The sequence below is a fragment of the Talpa europaea genome, assembly GCF_964194135.1.
Source record: "Talpa europaea genome assembly, chromosome: 8".
Classification (NCBI taxonomy): Eukaryota; Metazoa; Chordata; class Mammalia; order Eulipotyphla; family Talpidae; genus Talpa; species Talpa europaea.
This window is the reverse complement of record NC_140075.1, coordinates 62,999,278-63,021,308: the sequence shown is the minus strand read 5'-3', so window position 1 is coordinate 63,021,308 and position 22,031 is coordinate 62,999,278. Positions and strand designations below refer to the sequence as shown.

Below are 22,031 nucleotides of genomic sequence, written 5' to 3'. Positions count from 1 at the left end.
TCTGACTGAACCCAGTGCTTGTATAAATAAATAAATAAATCTAAAAAAAAAAAAAAAAACACACAAAGCCAGGCAAAATTCAAGGAAAAGAACTGCCTTCCAATGAAGGCCCATCTGGTGCAACTTTATCTATATTGCCTCAGATCATTCTCATGACATATATGCAAAAAAAAAAAAAGGGGGGGGGAATAAAAAAGAACTCCAACCTAAGTCTCACAGCTTTTAAAAATTGACTCAAATGAGTCGTAAATCTAAATGTAAAACTATAAAACATATAGGAAAAAAAAAAGAAATCTTTGTGACCTGGAGTCAAGCAAAGAATTCTTAGACATAACACTGGAGATTTCTTTGTTTCTTGAATGGCACATGCTAGCCTGCAGATACGTTTGGTAAGATGGAGTAGTGTAAAGGGAAGTAAATTCTGTGAGACCAATGACAAGATGAGGATCAGCAGTTGCAATAGGACCAAGGCTCTGGGTATCATTGAGGGAGTTCTCAGTTGTATATTCTGTTCAACAACAGTTGGGAGACAAGAAAGTCAGGACCACAGGGAGTTCCAAAGCTTTCAGATTCCCTGGGGGCCTAAGCAAGATTGTTCAAACAGTGCATGGGCAGCTGAGGGAATTGTGGAGGGAGGAAATGCAACTCAAGAATAGGATATGTCAGGTGGTCAGGCAGAGCTGTATGAGTAACTCATCTCTTCCCTAGATTCCATGAGCCCCATGAGGGACCACAGTTTAGCGCTTACCCTGAAAGCCAGGTCTTGGAAGTTCAGGCCTCACTTCACGTTTAATAAAACAGATGGCAGCTCTGGGGCAGCTGCTGATCTGAAAGACAGTCAGCTTAGAATGAGGGAAGAAAATCACCACGCAGTTCCTGTGGCTATCGGCCTGCCCTGCCCTGCCCTGGCTTGATGGATTACAAAACCCACAGCTGGAAAATAGAAGCAGCACTCGCTATGGGCAGCCTCTCTGAGAAGATGTGTCGTCTTCCTCTCACCCTGTTGTTCACTATCCTGTGCTCCAGGGCTAAAGCTGGTGAGTCTCGGGCCCTTTCCACCCAAAGCTGTAGGATCAGCTCCTACAACAAAGTTTAGTCTGAATAGAGTTGACTCTCAAACAGGGTTCCAGGCTCTCTCTTCAAGAGCCAGAGTGGAAGCTTCCACTTGGGATGTGCCCACCCATTGTCTGCACATGTAATAGTTCCCAGAAACCCCACAATGATTGGGGGACATCCCAGAGCAAGTAGAAAAGGAGACATGTGTGTCTTCTCAACACAGAAGGTGAGAGCATGTATGAGGGCCTAGGCCCCCTTCATCCTCTCCATTCCAGACCGCACGTTGTCTGGTAATATGGCCGTTCAGAACCACTCACAGGCTGTGCAGAAGGATGAGACAGGAGCCTGGAGTGGCTGGCTTAGTGAAAAGGAGGGCTGAGGCAGGGGCAGAATGGGACCAGGGGAAAGCCCAGGTGAGCAACACCTGCATGGTTGCTGCGCCTCGATGACAGGAGAACTCAGTGGGAGGCTGCGGGAGGGGAAGGAGGCACCAAATACGTGAGAGGGAGGATGGGCAGACCACAGGGTGAGGGTGAGTGAGGAGAAGCCTCTCCCTCTTGAACCCAGCTCGCCCGTTCTGTGGAGAGAACACCAATGCTTGTGCTCAGGCCTGGGTTCTCTGTTCCAGGGGAGATCATCGGGGGCACAGAGTCCAGGCCACACTCCGCCCCTACATGGCCTATCTGGAAATTGTCCTTCCCCAGGGTAACCTAGCCACATGCGACAGCTTCCTGATAAGAAGGAACTTTGTGCTGACAGCCGCCCACTGTGCAGGAAGGTGAGAATTCAGGGCTGTCTACCCCAAACCAGAGCTATAGAGCAAGAGTAGGAACCAGGAGCACACCCTTGGGGGACCCGAGGAGAGGCCCTTGGCCTGGGTCAACCTTAAGAGGAGGCAAACTTGGGCAAACATCACTGAAGAGATGCCCTGATCCTCAGTCTCGGAAAACACAACTCCCCTACAAAGGATCTCTCTTGCTCCTGTGTGGGTGGTGCTCCTACAGGGCGCCCTGAATTAGGAAGTGCTGACCCTGCTGGGTCCTCCATGGCCTCTGCTCAGTCCCCAGCTACTCCAAGGTCCTGGAAATTATATCTGATTCCTGAAAACTTTCTTCTCTGAGCAAGATCTGAGCCCCCCCAATGCCAGAAGTGGACCAAGAGAAGAGGGGTGGCAGCATCAGGTGACCCAGTGAAAGACTCCACTTCCTGTTCCCCAGAACGGCACAACTCAGACCATCACTGTCTCCCCTTGTCATTCCGTCCCCTCACAACAGGCTCATAGTGGTGGTCCTGGGGGCCCATGACACAAGACAGAAGGAAGACATGTGGCAGCAACTCAAGGTCATAAGACAGTTTCCTCATCCAAAGTATGTCGACGTGAGTGTCCAGCACTACATCATGTTACTGAAGGTGATGACGTGTTCCTCCCTTCTCTACCTCCTGTCATCTCAGTCTTCTCTTGCGGGTCCCCATACCTCCAACCTGCCTCCAGACTGCACCCCAACAATCTGTCCTGGATGTGACCCTCCCGTGGCACTATTGGTGCTGTCCCTCCCACCTTCCTCTACTGCCCCCTGTCCGTTGTCCAGAGCTGACAGCCCCTCATTCCCCTCACAGCTCAAGGAGAAAGCCAACCTGACCCTGGCAGTGGGGACCCTCCCCCTGGCACCCCAATTCAATGTCATCCCACCTGGGAAGATGTGCCGGGTGGCAGGCTGGGGAAGAACAAACGTGTCCGGCCCGGGCTCCCACACTCTGCAAGAGGTGAAGCTGAGAGTCCTGGAACCCCAGGCCTGCGGACACTTCCCCAAGTTTGACCACAATCTCCAGCTGTGCGTGGGCAATTCCAGGAAGACAAAGTCTGCATTCAAGGTGATCCTCGGAATAGGATGCTTCTCCACAAATCACTCTGCAGGGACTAGACTGTCCTGAAGGAGATGGGGTAAAGGGTGCCGGGCAGCGCTGGCTTTGCGATCATGGCGCCTGGGAGGCGGGAATGTCTCTCTGTGGAGCCTCTTGCGTGGCCGCGTGCAGCCCCTGACGGCCCTCCAGGCCCTACGTGGGCCCACAGGGTGACTTTATTTTACGACACAGAGAGGTTTAGAATGCCAGCACGGGGAAGGAGCCAGCACGGGGCGAAGAAACGATAAAATGATAGGCCGAGGAGAGAGAAATGATAGTACCAGAGGAGGGGTTGTCTTGATTTACTGATGCGCCAAACTGAGGGACATCCAGAACTGGGCTGTTGAAGTAGCTTCGGATTTTAGATCAAAAGATTTTTTTCTGCAGTAAAATCTTCCCTCCTCAGACTTCCCCTCAGTCAGTCCCCGCATCCACCCCACCCCCGCGCCTGGCGATGACATAGACGTCCTTCTCTCTGAATCCTTCCGGGTCCGGGGCAGGCCCCGCCCCGCCCCTGCTCTTCCCGCCCCCACGGAGCGCGCTCCCCGAACGGCACATGCGCAGAGAGGTCGCCCGCGTCTAAAGGGGAGCCCTGGCCAAAGACACCAATTCTGCGCAGGCGCAGTAGGTCCCGGTCGCGATGCGGGTGCTCGTGGGTGAGGGAAGAGTTAAAGGAGTGGGGGGCGGGTGTACGGAAGACGAGACGGAGATGCAAAACTGGGGGCCACTCCGAGGGGGCACAAGTACCCTGGCCTGGAGCAGGTGGAGGAACGGGCTTCATCGGGACAGCCCTCACCCGGCTGCTGAGGGCCAGGGGCCACGAAGTGACCTCGGTCTCCCGGAGCCCGGGCCCCGGGCGGGTCACGTGGGTAGGTCGGGCCCGGGCGGGGCGGGCGCGGGGCGGGGCGGGGCGGGCTCCGGGCATCTTGCTCTCTCCCCAGGACGCGCTCGCCACGTCCGGGCTGCCCGCCTGCGATGCCGCGGTCAACCTGGCAGGAGAGAACATTCTCAACCCTCTGCGAAGGTCAGCCCGGGCGCTCAGGCTCACAGTCATCAGAGCAGAGGGAGGACAGGAACCACTCTGATGAGACCCCTGACCTGTGGAGACAGGACTGCCGGATAGAAAACCAAACCCATGTCCCGGGCCACTCACCCTGCGCCTGGCCTCACACCCACCTGCCCTGAACCCCGCAACCGCTTGGCTTTGTCCTCAGTTGTAACTCTGGATGCCCCAGAAAAGATCCGGGAGGGCAGACCATTTCTCTAAGCCACAAAGCAGGGTTTTACTGGACCAGGGAAGTTTCCTCATTAGACTGAAAAAACTCACATTTGCATGTGTGTATTTAGTAGCTTTTTAATTCCCGTTTTTCCTGCAGGTGGAATGAAAACTTCCAGAAAGAGGTTCTTAGCAGCCGCCTGGAGACCACCCAAATGCTGGCGAGAGCCATCTCGGAAGCCCCACGACCTCCCCAGGCCTGGGTCTTAGTCACAGGTGTGGGTATGCGGCAGTCATAAGCTCCTAAATTTAGTCAGGGGAAGGGGGAGCAGAGGGGAGGCTCTTCTAGCTGTAGGTGCCCAAGAGTGTGGGGCTTTACCAGACACAGGAACCTTTAGCCCCTGAGTCCAAGTACTTTCATGATCAATGGGGATCCTTGGAGAAAAGGGAAGGAGGGTAGCACTGCTCCCAGTGCCAGGAAAAATTCCACCTACTCCCAAAGTCCTTGCTTTTCACAGCACAGTTCTCTAGGAATAGAATTCCTGGTTCTGTATTTCACCTCGGGGATCAAATAATTTCAATTACAGCATGTTTACCTAGCCCTATTCTGAGTGCCTTACACCTATTTAAGCATTTAGTCCTCACAAACACCCTGTGAGGTAGGTGCTGTTATTAACCACATTTTGCAGATGCAAAAGTTCTGCCCAGAGAAGTTATGTTACTTGTCACAAAGTTAAGAAATGATGGAGCAGAGATTAAAATCCAGGCAGTCTGGCACCCAAGCCCATTTGTTCTCAACCACTGCTCTCCAGTAGCGGCTCAGCTTAATCCTTCACCAAAGAGTTGTTCCTCCAGGACTGGAGAGATCAGCTCATGACTGAGATCAGAAAATATTCATGACTTGTCTTCCCACAGGGAGATCCCAAGAGCTCAGGTGGGTGAGGCCAAGGGAACCTGTGACTGGTAAAGGTCAGGCATGACCAAGCTATCCAGAGCCATGGCAATGGACGCTATTCCTGGCAGCTTACTACCTGCCCAGCCTGGCTGCGTAGTATGATGAGGACAGCCCTGGAGGGGATTTTGACTTTTTCTCCAACCTCGTAACCAAATGGGAAGCTGCAGCCAGGCTTCCTGGAGACTCTACACGCCAGGTGGTGGTGCGCTCCGGTGAGAACCCGGGGTTGGATATCAGACAGGATCCACCTCCTTCAATCAGCTTGGGCCTATGGGGGTGTCAGAAGGGCTGAGCTTCCAGAGTGGGAGAGTGCCAACATTTCTGGCCGGCCTGCAGATGGGAGCATGAAAGTCCCAACACCCCACACCCTCGCTCTGCTGCAGGCTGAATCATAAACCAGTTTGCAAAGTGAGGAAGGGAAACAGGAGGAACAGAACAGCCAGGCTACCTGGAGGCTGAGGGGCCTCCCTCAATCATCCCTTTTGTCTGTTCTAGGGGTTGTGTTGGGCCATGGGGGCAGTGCCATTTGTCACATGCTATTGCTTTTCCGCCTGGGCTTGGGAGTCCCCATCGGCTCAGGCTGCCAGTTCTTCCCCTGGCAGCCTGAGGCACATAAGGGACTTAGCAGCAGGGACTTATGTCTCCCCTCGCACATATGGGACTTAGCAGTTATCTTGACCCAAGCTGTTGATGCAAACTATATGCAGGGAGTTCTGAATGGAATGGCTACAGCCTCCACCATTACTAATGCTGAATTTGCCCAGGCCTTGGGCACTGCCCTGGGCCACCCAGCCTTCGTCCCTCTCCCCAGCACTGTGGTGCAATCTTTCTTTGGGAAAGAGCGCCCCATCATGCTGCTGGAGGGCCAGATGGTCATCCCACAGAGGACACACCACTGGCTACCAGTATTCCTTCCCAGAGATGGGGCTCCTTGAAGGAAGTTGTAGCCTAAGTGGGGAGGCTCAGGACAGAGCACAAGATCTCAGGAGAAGCTTCCTCGTTAGACTGAAGAAACTCAAGTACTGCTATACTTGAGACCTTTCTGGTTCTGTGGTGCATCATCTTACAAGGCACTCTATGAAGGCTGCCTGCCCCCACTTCTGCTGTCTGGTGACACCCCCAGGGTGATGTGAGGATCCACTGTGGCCACATCATTGCCCACAGCTGATGACTCAGAAAAGACTACTTGTTCCAACCCAGACAGTAACCTGAGGCTGAGGTGGGGACTAGGAGATGGTATTGACCGATAGAGGTGCCAGAGCCCCAGAAATCATGTCCCTAATGACAGAACCACCGCCCCTTCACCTCCATCCTGCCAAGTCCTTCAGGATAGTTTCTTCAGCCGAGGTGCACAGGCCCTTGGTGTGCACGGCCAGACACAGATGCAGCTGTGCAGGCTGTGCGTGCACAAGACAGTGACAGCCACAGCCACTAGATCCAGACAGCAGCCCTGCCTCATCCAAGCTTCCTTTCTGAGGGTTATTTATCATCCCTTTAAAATTACAAATGCTTCGAATGAGGCCATTTCTCTTGACTTTTGTTTTTACCAAAACTGGCCTTTGATATTGATTGACCTGAATAGCAAGTCTCTGTGGCCCTAGAAGTTGAGTCCATGGGCAGACAAGGCTCAGTCTTCCCTGCTTTGGGGGCACTTGTGTGGGTCCCACTCAAGCACATGGGCTAAGACTGGCAGAGGATGCCTTTTCCCAAGGAAGTTAGATTGCTAAGCTGCAATACCATGCATAGTGGGCAGCATGCTGGGCACTGGAGACCAGGACTTGACCTTTTGGTGATCCCTGACCTCTGAATAAACCTCAGACTCATTGAGCTAATGAAAGCAGCCAGACACAACATACCATATAGTGCAAGGTTCCTCTGTGCTCCTCCCTCCAGAATAGGACAATCCTGGCTACAGATACACATGAGAGAAGTGTTGGATCATCCCTCAGGACATTAAAGATGATTAATAACAAGTAATGAGAAATCAAATCACTTTATAATTTTGTTTTCTTTTTAAAATTTTCCAACAACTGTAGAAATTAATTGTAAGTAAAAATTCTAAAAACTAGGAAAGAGATACTATAGTGCCATTGACATACACTTTTAAGCACATGGAGGAAAGGCTTCAGTTGTTGGGTTTTATGAGATCACAGAAAATGGCACTGTAGATCTCATAGGATCCCAGGATTTAAAATTCAATGCTTATGTAACACTCTTTCTGTGGGAGATTGAAATGAATGACACTTTTCCTTCCTCCTTTGCATTTTCTTCATGAACTTATATTAACACAATACTCAGAGGGGTAATTTATTTTTAAATAAGATCCACTACTAAGCAAATTCAAATTTATTCACCTCCAAGGTTATATTTGGTAGTGGGCATTTTATTTGGGAGAATGCTATTGCAAATGGAATTGTATTAATTTCTCTTTTTTTGGATTATTCATTGCTGGTGTATAGACTGACAACTGAGCTTGTATGCTGCCATGAATTTATTTATTTATTTTGCTATGGGGGTGGGGATTTTCTATAAAGGTGTAGTCATGTTCTGCCAATAGGTAGTTTTACTTCATTTTTTCCAGTATGCATGTCTTTTATTTCATTGTTTTGCATAATTGTTCTGTTTGGACTTTGAATTCAATGTCAAATAGTGGTGGTGAAGTAGACATACTTATCTTGTTCCTAATATCAGTCTTTTACCACTACATAAGATTATAGCTTTTGGGTTTGAGTAAACACCTTTCATGATGTTATGGAAGTTCCTATTTATTCATAGCTTGCTGAAATTTTTTTCCCCCTTAAAACCATGAATGATTTTCATTTTGTTAAATGAATTTTCTGCCTCTATTGAGATGATCATATATTTTCATTCTATTACTACAGTGGGTTACACTGATTGAATGTCTAATGTTGAACCACCTTAACTTTTAAGGGGTTAATCCCAATTGCTCATGGACTATAATCCTTTTATTGTGTTGTTGGACTCAATTTGATAGTTTCCTGTGGAGGAACTTTGCATCTATTTTCATAAAGGACATTGTTGTTCCAGTTTCTTTTGGTATCTTTGTCTGGTTGGTACCTGGGAATACTGGCCTTTCAGAATATGTGAGGATGTATTCTTTCCTGTTCAATTTGTTCTAAAGAATTTGAATGAGAGAGCCTCCCTGGTGGCTCAAGGGGTTAAGATGCAACCTGTGAAGCTATCTGTAGCCACTGTGGCACGAGTTCAATCCCCGGCCAGGGAGCTACCCACATGGCACAGCAGACCATTCCTGTCTCGACCACTGCTCCCCTCAGCAGTGGATTTCAGTAGATCTGGCTGTTCTGCTCCCCACTCTGTCTCTGGTGAATCCTCTCACCCCCCAACACCTCTGGTCTGTACCCCAGTTCTTGTATGCTAAATAAGTAAATCTTTAAAAAAAAAAAAAAGTTTGAGTGAGATTGGTGATAATTCTTGAAATGTTTAGTAGGATTGACCAATGATGCCATCTGAGTTGCTACTGACATTTCTTCATGTCACAGATGAGACAGTGAGATGCTGACATGGGAAAGTACTTTTCCTTTTCACTCATGTCATAAGAGTAGAGAGGGAGCAAGGGTTAGAATTTAGGCATCTGATTCCAAAGTCGGATCTTATCCAAGCTCTGCAAATTTACTGTTCCCTACATTGCCAAGGAATTTGTGAGATAAAGTGTTGCTGAATAATATAGTTTCTGTTTATCTTGCTAATGTAAGCAAGTCTTTTCTCTTAGAGGAGAAAGCTTCCCTGTCGTGATGGAAATGTTCATTTGGATCACACAGTTCCTTTCCTTAAAAATATTTTTTTTAAGATTTATTTTTATTTATGCATACAAGAGCTGGGGTACAGGCCAGAGGTGCAGGGAGTGAGAGGATTCACCAGAGATAGAGTGGGGAGCAGAAAAGGCAGATGGACTGAAATACACTGCTGAGGGGAGCAGCGGGCGAGTCAGGAGAGGTCTGCCTCATCATGTGGGTTGCTCCCTGGCTGGCTGGGGATCAAACTCATGCTGCAGAGTCTGTGGATTGCTTCACAGTGCTCAATCCCTTGTGACACCAGGGAGGCCCCTCCTTAAAAATATTTTAAAGGGGCCTCCCTGGGTCACAAGGGGTTAATACACAACCTATGAAGCTATCCATAGCCACTGCAGCATGAATTTGATCCCGTCCAGGGAGCTACCCACATGGCACAGCAGACCTCTCCTGACTCACCCATTGCTCCCCTCAGCAGTGTATTTCAGTCCGTCTGCCTGTTCTGTTCCCCACTCTGTCACTGGTGAATCCTCTCACCCTCCATATCTCTGGCCTATACCCCAGTTCTTGTGTGCATAAATAAATAAATCTTTAAAAAAATATTTTAAAGTATATTAAAAATCATTTTCTTCTTTTTATCCTGATGTTCTTTCTCTACATTCCCTCAGAATATTGAGCCTGGCACATGAGGAACATCGCCTAGAGCTGTAACCTCTCATATGTCACTTCCAGAGCCTGTTGGAAGTGGGCAGGGCCATTCCTTTTAGGTAGTGGCACTAGCACAGTAACAGCACATTCCCACACTGACACATGGCCTTTGCTTCTACTGCTGTCAACTGATTTCCCTAAATCATATCACTCTCTTATGTTCTGCCTGAAATCAGAATCTATAGGCATAAGGGGCCAGAACTTGGCCATGGCCAGTTTCATTTCACCACAAGACTCAGCCATGTTGTTGAGAAGAGTCTTGCCTCAGTTAATTTATCTGTGCATTCCTATTAGGAGGCTTGGATGATGATCAGAATTTCTGGCGTGCTTATAAGATATCAAAAACACTTGAGGGAGATTATGTCAGGGAAGTAGAACTGAGGCTGTGTGCTGTAGTGGGAAGGTCACACTTCCATTTGCCTCTGGTGAGAATGGGGGAGAGAGGGCGCAAGGGGAGAGAAAAAGTCTATAGGAAAGAGACCCAGCTATGGGATTTTCAGAAGTTTGGCATATACTAGTCACCCTGTAACTTCCACTTGTAGCCAAATCTGTGAATAATTATGTCCCAGTCACCAACAAGAAGCAAGGCTTGGATGTTAGGTTGGGGACAGTTCAGCAAAAACGTGGCGTGAGTAAAAGCCTGGGGTGCTGAGAGGGCTACAGAGGAAGACAGGAAAGTGGGTGTGGGTTTGTACACTGTGGTCACTTTCACTGACCTGCGCACAAGTATAACAATACAGACTCAGAAAAATCTTTTCTGCACTGCTGGGAAGGGAGTCACTTAGAAGTTACGGGTCATCTGGGTTGTGATGTCTGTCACCGTAGATGCGATCTTGGGCCACACTCAAGACTTCTTAACACTACCCGACATGAGGATCTTTACCCAGAAACTTTGCCTGCTAAGGCCATTTCTTTAACCAGAAGGTCACATCTTAACCTTCACAGGAAGGGGTTCTTTCTTCCCCATCACATCTAGGGTTAGGGGTGTGTACTATCAAGTCTCTACAGGATGTGGCAGATGGTTGGGTTTGGGGTAGGTGAGAGGGCGGCTGCTGAATCATTTGCGGAACCTCTAATATGTTTGTGTATAGACTTTCTGTTTCTCTATATATAATATTCAGAGACACTTAACAATTTTTTTTTTTAGAAATTCTAATTCTCTTTTCAAAATTCTTTTGTCATATGTTCTATTTTCCCTTCAGTGTTGGTACAACATATTTTGTTGTAAATTCTCCCTGCTATTAAGTTCCTCTGTTTCTGACCAAGGACCAGGAGGCAGCCCTGGACCCCTACAAGGACAGAACAGAAGACCGGGAAAGCCAGCCCGCCCTGCACACCCTCCCCGGAGAGAGCAGGGGCTGCAGAGAGCTGCTGGGCCCCGAGAGCCCCATCCACAGGAACTATGACAGGATGGCACACGTGACACCAGGGCCAGAGACCCCAGAGCTGGGCTGACGCCGGGAGCAGGAGCTTCTATCGTGTACACATTCACTGTACACTTTACCCAGCCACCTTTCATGCCACTGTACTCTCCTTGCTTAATCACTGGTCAGAACCTCCAACATGAGATTGCAAATGGCCCCTTGTTCTGGTCTGGACGCCTGGGAACTGAGGGTCCAGCTGTGATTGGACCAGGTGTCAGTCTCCAAGGCGCTGCCCTTGCCCTTGGACTTGAGGACTCAGCTTCCAGCCATTCACCCCACTCCCCTCTCCTGGCACCACAAGCTAAGGCTGGCTGTGCAGCTGCCAGTGTCTCAGCTATGTTCACAGAAATCCCTACTGGAAAATGGTGCTCAGTGAGCACTGAGGAAATCACGGGGCACATCAGTGGGGTTAGCTGGGTCCCTTTCTCCCAGAAATCTCATCTCTGCCTCAGCCTCACAGCACAGGGCATCAGACAGTTGTTTCCTGAGCCTGTAGATGATATAACAGGCCAAAGGAAAGGTTTGTCCCAAGAAGGCGTCCCTGGACTCTGTTCAGTGTCCCAGAGCAGAGCGCTCTCTCAGGTAAATGAAGTCCTACCAGATGCATGTAGAAGGGAGCACTGGGGTGGGGGTGGGGCACCCAGAAGGCCTTCAAATAATAGAAGTTGTCATTTGGCAGCTGTTTTTAGCCCAGATGCAGCATAGGGGGAATCAGCAGTAAGAGAGACACAGGGCATTGCTATTAACCCACACCTTGCCATGTGCAAAGCCTGTATAATTGATATATTATGTTACTGAATTCCCCACCTTCTGCAGGGGATTGACCATAACCACATTTAAAAGTGAAACAGAGGGCCTCCCCGGTGGCGCAGTGGTTGAGCGCTGGGTTGCGAGGCTGCCCGCAGCCTCTGCAGCGCCAGTTCGATCCCTGGCTGCTCCCCGGCCACCGCAGGAGGGTCCCACATGGCGCGCAGACCTCTCCTGCCGCCTGCTGCTCCCCTCAGCAGTGTATTCTGTCCTTCTGCCTGCTCTGCTCCCCGCTCTGGCTCTGGTGAATTCTCTCACCCTCCTGCGCTTCTGACTGTACCCAGTGCTTGTATAAATAAATAAATAAATCTTAAAAAAAGGAAAAGAATTTAAATAAATAAATAAAATAAAATAAAAGTGAAACAGACTCAGAGATATTGGGTGATGAGCCCGAGGTCACATGGTTACACACACACACACACACACACTCACACACAGGACGCAGGCTGCCAAGCTGCACTTTCCTCTATACATGCTAAGAAGTGGTGAAGCCACATTGGGCAGATGTGAGCAGAACAGAGTGTTTTCACAGTTGAAGTTCTCCCAGAACAGCTGTTCACGTGACTCTGCTGCTGTCTCTCAGGGAAACATTGCAACAAGGGCCCAAAAACATCTTCGGGGACTGCGGTGATGGTGGGTTGGGCAGAAGGAGAGCTGCGAGCCTTTCTCTCCCAGTTGGAAAAGACCTGACCTGGGAGTGGAGTCCAGGCTTCTGTTCAGTTATGAGGCTCCATTGTCATTTCTGGGCCTCCCCCTGTCCCTGTGAAAGAGGACGGGGCCACAGCAGACGCTCCCTAGTCCTGTTACTCATGAACCTCCCTCAAGTGAACTATTGTCAAGGCTGCTGTTGGAAACCATGTATCTGTACCTACTCCTCAGTGTGTACGTACATATACATACACTGACACGGTATGTTTTTATGATACAAATTGTGTATATTACACTTATGTATACATGTGTACACATATTCTTGTGTGTGCTTCCGTGGATGGTTGTATTTTTCTTGATTCTACAAACAGTTGAACGAGACAGGCGGGAAACAGAAAGGCACCCTGAGTCCATTATTGACTGTAGGGGAGTGAGTGGGTCAGTCGGGGTGGGGTTGGGGGTGGCTGATCATTGTGCCTTTGTCCCCACAAGCTCCAGCTTCCCAAGCACCGAGCAGGGCAAGAGGGTTGTTCATCCTTGGCTTGAATTCTTGGCTGTGCTGCTACAGCCTCCACTGACACCCCTACAGGCCCAGGACTCCCTAGTTCTGGTCTGGAGAACTGGTATTTCTTGTCCCTGGCAAGGAGCAGAGGCGCTCAGGGACCTGAGATGCCAGAGGTGGGTCACAGCCAGGAGCAGCAGCTGCTCCTCACGCGCGCTCAACCACGCTCTCCTTTTCCCTTCCCCGTCCACGTTAGCCTCCCGGCCTTTGGTGGGAACTGTATTCTCCTTGCTTAATCTTTTGTTTGGGGGTGTTTTTCCACAAGGAAAAGGCATAGACCCCTTCACTTTCCCTCTCTGAGCTTCATCTTGATATATCTGTCTCACGACACTTCTCAGCATTCAAACAGAACATGAAGTCACTGTTCTCACCTCATTTTGAAAGTGGCCAAGATCTTTGAGATGTTCTGTTACAGAGGCCTTTGTGGGTAACAAGACGTGAGCAGCACATCTTCAAGGTTAACAGGAATCAGGGGGGAGATATAACCCCCATGTGAAAATGGATTTTTATCGGGGGGGAGGGGTGTGTGTTGGGCTCGCAGATGTGTGCACCCACAACCATGGCTGAAGTTGACTCCAAAGCCGCAGGTCAGAATGGCGTCCAGACCTGGGAGTGGGGGCGCCAGGCAGGCCAGGTGCAGGGGACCCAGAGCCAGCAGAGTCTGACCCCACAGTGTGGCCTCCACACCCAGAACTGAGTGTCTCTGTGGTCACCAAGACCTTGGATATCAAGGATGTGGCAGTGACCCTGATGTCTGGGCTGAAGGCACCACCTGAGCCTCCCTGATGTGATGTGACTTCAGGAAGAAAAGGAACTGTGCTGTGTCTTCCATCTCAGCGTTCAGACTGTACCTCACACCCCAAAGCAGTCTGTCCAGTTCTTCAACAGACTCTCCCTCCCTTCCTTCAGGTGACTATGCTCATGTGGGCAGTGAGGGTGTGAGACCTGGAGCCGGGTTACCATGGATGACCAGGAGACTGGCTCAGAGACTGACCGTGTTTCACTAACCCGAGTTTCTTCTGGAATCCCTGCATTAGTGCGACATTCCTCTTGAGAGTTCCTTTTCCATGTCCACCGCAGGAAACCCCCCAGATACTGAGAATAAGGTGCTATAGGGCACATCAAGTCTCTGAGGAAGCAACTGGTGTTCAAAAAAAATCAGGTAAGACTAATTCCCTCTCTGTTCCTCTGCCCCTTCTGTCCCCGCTCTGGAAGCACAGGAGGAATCTCATCAGGCCCCTGACAGTCTGCACTCAGGATAGCCGCAGGCAGGGTGCAGTGGGTGCAGCCCTCCTCTCCAGGACACACCTCCGGTTCCCTCGCTCTCCTGATGGGGCTGGGAGGCCACGCACCTCCCCCAACACGCTCTGATGGAAATTCTCAGAGCTCAAGGCTGGGACCTCCTAGACTGGGTTTCAGTGAGCTTTTCCATATCTCCTGCCAAGCTTGCCTGTCAAGTAGGAAACAGATCAGAGCAGAGGGGCAGGTCCACCCTCCCCCACACTCTACCTGGTGAGCCGCATAATGAGCAGGGTTAGGAGTATGGACTCGAGAGGGAATGCTCAGATATTCTCCTTGCATCTATCTTCTCCTGGCCAGCGCATGGTATAGAAGAGGCAGGAGTGATGCCCAGGTGGGGACAGTTATTCTGAATGAGAGGTCCTCACTCCTGGTAAAGAGAAACCCAGTGGCCTGTACCCCAGTTCTTTTATGCATAAATAAATAAATCTTTAAATAAAAAAAGAGAAACCCAGATTCTCAGCAGGGTTTTCACATATCTCCATGTCCCTGAGGACATCAGTGGCCCTTAGACGAAGACACTGGCTTCTCAACTCCTTCATTAGTTGTGAAATACCCAGACAGTGGAGAGCCAGGCCTCTCATCCACCTGGAGCACCTTCAGGAGATGGTGGGAGGACCCTTGGCTTCATCCTGAGGCTGGCAGCAAAGGACGCATCAAGCAGCTGGTGTGTGGCCTCCTGCCCTCCTGCTCTCTCTGTCCTTGCACTCGCCCTCCAGGCCGTGTACCCATGCTGTTTGCCCCGGAACCTGTCACGTCCCACTGACAGGCAGGCATAAGGCCGAAGACAGGAACATTGGCGACGCTTACATGTATGGAGGACTCTCCACACTGCAGACACCGACAGCAGACCGTCTCCCCAGGGCGGGGCAGAGGACAACTGGGATTACATCTGAAGGGGCTCAGAGACTCCCTTTGGGAAGAGGAGGAAGGTTGGGGTGGAGGTGCAGGGGGTGACAGGACAAGGGGTGTGGACTTGGTGCCCCCACACTTTGCACCCCATTATGGTGATGGGTAAAGCTGATATTCTGTGTACTTTACCACAATAACATGTGGTCACAAAATGCAAGACTCCTCTGTGCCCAGAAGGAACTAAGAGATCATGGTCAGAAGTTATTGGAGAAAGTGGGCAGCGACCTCCTCGTGAACCCCTTTAGCAACTGGGGTGTCTTCAAGGAGAAAAGGCACCATGTCTGTCTCTGTTCACCCCCTGGTAGCCCTACACCACTCTCCCCCTGTGAACAGGCCCCTGAAGCTGAAACCTGGTGTGAGCTGGGCCCAGTGGGGCATCTGAAGAAGCGGAGCTGGACTGGGAGGAGGAGCACTAGGGGGAAGGGCGGGGTGGGGGGGGGCGCGGTAGGGGGCGCTACCCATTTTCCATGATCTTTTGTCCCATTCTGAGTTCTCAAGGCTGTCTGGGTGACTACACTGACGGTTTGGGTCTGTTCACTTGTCTGTTATTTGTTCCTACTAAGTGGAGATATTTTCAGCGACTTTATCTTTAATCACTTTTCTGCCCTGTTGTCCGGGGTGGAGGGAATCCTGCCCATTTCCATGCTCCCTTTTCCTACTTTGAGTTCACTGACCTTCCTAATGTCCACATTAATGGTTGGGGTTTGTTTCATGAAAATTGAAACTTTTCAGTCATTGTTGCCTCCATTCTTTTACTCCTTCATTCTCCCTCATCTTCTTGGGCTCATACTATACATCTGTGCATTATTCCAATTCTCCAGGCTTCATGCACTTTCCATTTTGCTTTCTGGTTACTGAAAATTACAGAGAAATTACAAATTCATTCATGAAGACCACAAAGCATCTTTGTCTCCTGACAAGTGGCTGAGCTCAGGTCTGGGCCTCTGTCCCAGGTCAGAGCAGCTGAATCATGAGCAGGCGGGGTAGCTGAGACAGGGGGATGAGGGGCCTGGGCCAGTGTCACATGCACACATGCCTGCCCTGCAGGATGGGCATAAGCCTGTGAGTGGATCCTCCTGCATTCCCCTGATGGAGCCAGTGGGGTGGAGGGGGAGCTCCAGGTAGTGTCCCAAGAGTTAGTGGAAAATTCTCTATCAGAAAAAGTGAAAGTGCTGCCCAGCAGATTGGAAGTCAACTATGGAAATTATGAAAACCTCATGGTTTGTGACAAGATGCCTTCAAATGATAATCAATAGCTCTAGGTCATATTACATGCTTTCATCATTGATTTTCTAAGTTGCCAAAATTTCATAAATACAATCTACTGGGTACTTAACTCAAAGTGTCCAACATAGTTACTTAATGACTCACCCCAACATTGCTGAACACACTTGGGGTTTGCAACTTGGGTGTGAAGAGAGACAAAAATCATAAAAGAGCAGGACATAACAAGTTATTAACACAGCCACACCTGGCACAGGAAGGAGAATAAGAGGACACTTCACATGTTTCACCTTCTGGTAATCAGAAGGTGCAAAAGAAGAATGATGTCCAGTTTCAGAGATCGTAGTCTTTTCCAATCTGTGTTAATTTAAGAAAGAACACAGAGAAGTAATGTAATCCAATGGTATTTTCTTGTATACCAAGTAGATTCACACCTCAAAATGTTTCCACCTGGGACACTCAGAATGACTGACAAAGTTGTCCTCCTCAGTCTCTGCCTCTATTCCCAAAACTGCTTTCATACAGAGAACATACACCTTTGACCTAGCAACAAGTTCAGAGCAACACTGACCTTAGGATGAACCTGGCCTGGCCCACACACAACCTCAAGTAGAGTCTCTGTTCCTCACCCACCCCCAGCAGTTTCTGCTTGGCTGAACTTACCAACACATGATGGATGACCAGGCTCTTGACTATGTGTTTCAAGTTTACATGGTAGGATTGAACAGGTGCTCACATCTTAAGAAGCACTTGCCTAAACACGAATTTAGGTGACTGGAGTTATATTCCATCACTAGATGGTCTGTGTTAGAGTGGGGGGACACCCTGCAGGCAATGCCCAATCCCCAGGCCCAGGCCAGGGTCTTCTCTTCCTGGGCGTGGTCACACCTCCATGGCCTAGGGATGTGGTTCTTGCAGCTACCCCACCACACACACCAGAAGGAAGTGGGATATGGTGAAATGCATAACTAAAGAATATATTTAAGTGGTGGCTGAACCCGCCCCTTCTTACTTCACCTCCAGGATTGAAAAGCTGGAGGGAGGAAGCAGGGACCACATCGGACCTGATCATCCTCAGAGAAGATGCTGCCCCTCCTGTCCTTGTTGGCCAGTGTCCTACTCTCCGGGGTTGAAGGAGGTAAGTGACCCTCTCTATTCTCAGCTCCACCTCCACCACACAGGCTTGCTCCACTCGTGACACTTCCATAGTGTCCACTGAGGCTCCTGTGAGCCTTCCTTGCTCAGTCTACTCCCAGAAACTTGCTGAAACCCAGACCTCTATCTGAATATACAGGACAGAAATCACAGCAAAGGAATCTACTCCCACGAGACCTGGGGTGTCAGCTCCCTTCTATGGCTCTCGCTCCTGTCACCTGAACAGGGACTTATATTTAGGATGAACAGGATGCAGGGGAGGGGAGAGCTGGAGTTGATGTCCATAATTTCCATTCTGCACACCTAAGTCAGGTTAAGTGTCTGCTATGGCAGGAACTGTCCTCTTCACCAAGAGTGAAGGCGTTTTCTTAAATTCAGGGCCCAATTGTCACCTTTTCCCTGTCCCCACTCTCTGGCCACTCAAATCTACCAGAGGAAAACTCAGACACTAAATGAGCCATGGCTTGTGCCCTCACCATGCTCCCAAGGTCTAATGGACACTGACTCCCACCAGGCTCACTCCCACCCCATCCCCATCCCACTCTGATTTTCAAACTTATCTAATCTGCCCCCTTGATCCTCTAGTCAATTTCTAAAAAGACAAATCTGTGCTGGGAATCAAATTGCATTAGCACCACTCCTCTCTGCTGCTGACAAAGAAACTGGAGTATTCACTGTGTGCCCAACAAACCTTTTGGTGTATTTACCATGCGGTTGACTCAGGATGGGGAAAATGAACCCTGAGTTTTCCACTGCTCAGGATCCAATATTTCGGGTCTGAAACTAGGGCAAGCCTGGAGTAGGAGGGACACAGGTTGGCTGAGAAATGTGTGACAGAGAATCAACCAGGCTAGGTCAAAGCAACTAATTTCAGGTCGTGAAGACATCTATCCTGAGCACACATCTGCTGCACCTCTCCCTGCAGTGACCTTTAGGGCTAATGGCTTTCGCCAAGGTCCCTAGGTCTGCCTGGGCAAGGAACCAACGCTCAGGGGGAGAACAGCAAAACCCCCTGAAGACATAGATAAGACGGAAGCCTGTTGAAAGATAACGACCACCAGGAGCCACTACAGGAATGCTGTCCGCACTTATCTCGCCTTCTCAAGGCCCACAAACTTTATTCTAATACAACTGTCTCTCTAAAATCTTTTCTCTCTCTCTAAAATCTTATCTCTTTCTCTGTCTAAAAGGTCATTGGTTTGCTGATTAAAAAATAACATACGAAATCTAATAACTAGGCTAATTCAAATGAAACGTTACTAAACTCTGTGTATTAATAGAACTGTTAGCTTAATAATTTCTCTGTTGTATGCTTAGCCTTGTTAGCATTAATCTTAATGATAAAAATATTACATTGTGAAAAGTAAAATTCACCCGTGTTAATTAATAGTAATTTATGGTAGTGAGTAGTTAAAACAAAAAGTAATCATATAAAACAAAAAGAAAAATTAATAGCCTAACTACTTAGGAATGCGCCTGGGTCCAGATGTAAATCACTGCCCTGGCAATGATAAGCTAAACCTATAAGCAAGCTGATCTCTTCACTGATGTTCGCCATTCCTATGCTTTTAGAAAACATATATATACTGGTCACCAACTCAAATTAAATTACACTCAGATTTACACTCTCTCTTGAAGTGTGTCTGTTTGTCATTTCTTTAACCGAATCCCTGACCACCCTGCGCAATCTCTCAACCCTGAGATGGCCTCATGGTTCACTGCGGTGCTGGTCCGCGGCACACATCCTTCCCCGGGACATGTGTTTGAGGGTTTGATATTCAGTCGGGCAGAGCCCCCCGCTCCACAGAGGAACTGAGAACCAGGCGAGGAAACATTCCCATGTCCCCATGAGCCCAGGACGCCCGAGTCCATATCCCATGGTGTTGGGTCCTTGAAGACCACGACAGCCCACCCCAGCCTGGGTCATCTCATCCATTGTTTCAGCCTGCAAGGCAAAGCCCGAATCTTTTCTATGAACAAAGAGATCCAGGGAAGTTTCTCTTTCAGGGGAGATCTACTGGGGAAAAGAGGCCAAACCACACTCCCGGCCATACATGGCACGTGTACATTTCTATGGTAACCGAGGAGGTTATTGTGGGGGTTCCCTGGTGCAAGACAACTTTGTGTTGACAGCAGCTCACTGCGAAGGAAGGTGAGGAAAACAAATGGGGCCTTAGCATCCTGGGACCTCCTACACAGCCCAGGCCATTCAGGAAGTTCCTGAGCACACAAAGGAGCCCCGTGATCTGTGTCGACTGGCAGAGCCAGTGTGGGGTTCCTGGAACATGGGGGCAGGGGGTTCTGCTGAAGCACCATCAAGGCCTGGGTCACCCCTGCACAGCAAGGAAGGGGGACACCCACCCTCCCCTCCTTCCAATCTACTCAGCTGGGGGTCTAGAGGCTGCGCTTCAACCTGCCCTAAAAGACTGCGCTGAAGCTCCTGCCTTCACATCTTCCTTGTTTTACAGGGAAATGACTGTCACGCTGGGAGCTCACAACATCAAAAAGAAGGAAAACAACCGGCAGGTCATCCGTGTGATCCAAACCTTCCCCCACAAGGACTATGATGCTGAGACACATATCAATGACATCATGCTGTTGAAGGTACCGTCTTGCTGACTTTCAGGGCAACTGCACAAGTCACAGAAGCGAGCACCCCACCATGGGTATGAATTCCCACCTCCCTCCAACTGCATGCTCGTCCCGGGTCAGTGAACAGAAGGAGGGTGGGGAGAAGACTCTCGCAGGGTTGCGGGAGGGCAGTGGGTACAGGCAGTCTCCCCACAGGCCTGAGCCCAGTGTAGGCCAGGACATGAACTCCCCACTCTCCTTTCTGACCAGCTGAAAAAAAAGGTCCAACTCACCAAGACTGTGAAGCCCATTGCCCTGCCGCGTCCTCGGGACTGGGTGAAGCCCGGGCGGGTGTGCAGCGTGGCGGGCTGGGGAGAAATGGCTGACGGCAACTTTCCAGACACACTTCAGGAGGCGGATCTAAAAGTGCAGGCTGAGAAGACGTGCAAGGATCTCTTCCCAAATGACTACAACAACACCATCCAGCTGTGTGTGGGAAAACCTAAGTCCAAGAAGGCCACTGCAAGTGTAAGGAGACAATCCCCTTCCCAGTCTTGCCCCAGGGTTTCTGTGACATTGGGGTGCATGACCAGGGTTCTCCCATATCACAGTGTTCAGTGGCCAGGTTCCACTCGTGGGTGGAGGCACATTCTTCCCAGCACAGGGGCAGGTCTCCCTCCATCAGCCTCTAGGCCATTGTCCTGGGGTAACAAGAAGTAGCCTGGGCATGGGCTGCGCTGAAGGGGACACAGCCAGCATCATCAATGGGGGGAGTCACACAGGCCTGGACGCTGCTCGTGCCCCTACAATCAAAGCCTGATGTCTGATGAACATTCAGTCCATTCCCTGTGACACCTGAACCCTGAGAGAGAGGCGAAAGGACCGGGGGATGATGAACCTTAGAGTTTGGAAGCCAGAGGGCCATGACAGAGACTTGTCCCTTTTCTCTCCTCAGGGGGACTCTGGGGGCCCGTTGGTTTGTAAAGGTGTGGTCCAGGGCATCGTCAGCTATGCTTACCAGAGTCCTGAGTTACTTCCCCAGGTCTTCACCAGAATCTCCAACTTCCTGCCCTGGATCCACGAAACAATGAAACTTTCCAGGAGTAACTAGACCCTGCCACCTGTTCGTGGTCTCCATCTAAATGTGGGGGCCACCATCTGACTCTTAATAAACACCACCTCCCAGTGAGAGTATTTGTGTTCTCTCTTTTGAATGAAATCAGCCATGTACCAGGTCAAACTCCCTGACTTCTCCTATCCTCCCATCACTCCCTCCCCTCTGCCCACACATGCCACCAGCTCCCACCTGTGCCTCCCCAGCCCATCCACAGTGGCACAGGTGGACCCTCTGCCTGGCCACCAGGAGGAACTGTCTCCCAACAGAATAATGGAACTCACTTCCCAGAGACCCTCAGGGAGGCTCCTTCCTGGATCCCAGCCCAACACCCAAAGCAGATGACTGGGAGGAAGCATGTGTGGCCCCACTTCCCACACCTGATGTAGGCCATGTCGCAGGAGCTTCTCCTATTCCTGAGCCCCCATCTTGGTCTCCCTGTGGCTACAGCTCAGCGGGATGTCTGCTCTGGGCTCTGTCCCCACCAGGTCCTGTTTGCCAGCTCCCTTGTGTGTTTGCAGCAGGGCCTCGGGGAGGACCAGGTTGTACCCCCCTAATCCTCATGGCACCTGTGACAAGATGACAGATTGTGTTCCCACCTTAGACACACCTCCCATTGGAGCAGGGCTGCTCAGCCCTCATCCACCAGTTGCCTCACAGCCTTTGCTAGAGCTAAGTCAGTTGCCAACGACTCGCCTATTAGCTTCA

General features: G+C 50.1%; 1 protein-coding gene and 1 pseudogene across 2 annotated transcripts; both read left to right on the top strand.

Annotated features, from left to right (window-relative positions):
• Positions 1-979: 979 nt before the first annotated feature.
• On the top strand, positions 980-21,320 carry LOC311176093 (chymase-like; the record flags this gene model as incomplete). Its single annotated transcript, XM_084241425.1, is given in 6 exon segments — positions 980-1,037; positions 1,685-1,717; positions 1,720-1,834; positions 2,331-2,466; positions 2,674-2,928; positions 21,165-21,320. Coding segments are annotated over 6 exon segments (753 nt in total).
• On the top strand, positions 3,599-6,081 carry LOC311176094 (epimerase family protein SDR39U1-like; annotated as a pseudogene). The gene is made up of 6 exons: positions 3,599-3,614; positions 3,721-3,827; positions 3,900-3,982; positions 4,335-4,456; positions 5,198-5,341; positions 5,625-6,081. The product of its transcript is annotated as an epimerase family protein SDR39U1-like (transcript).
• Positions 21,321-22,031: the final 711 nt, after the last annotated feature.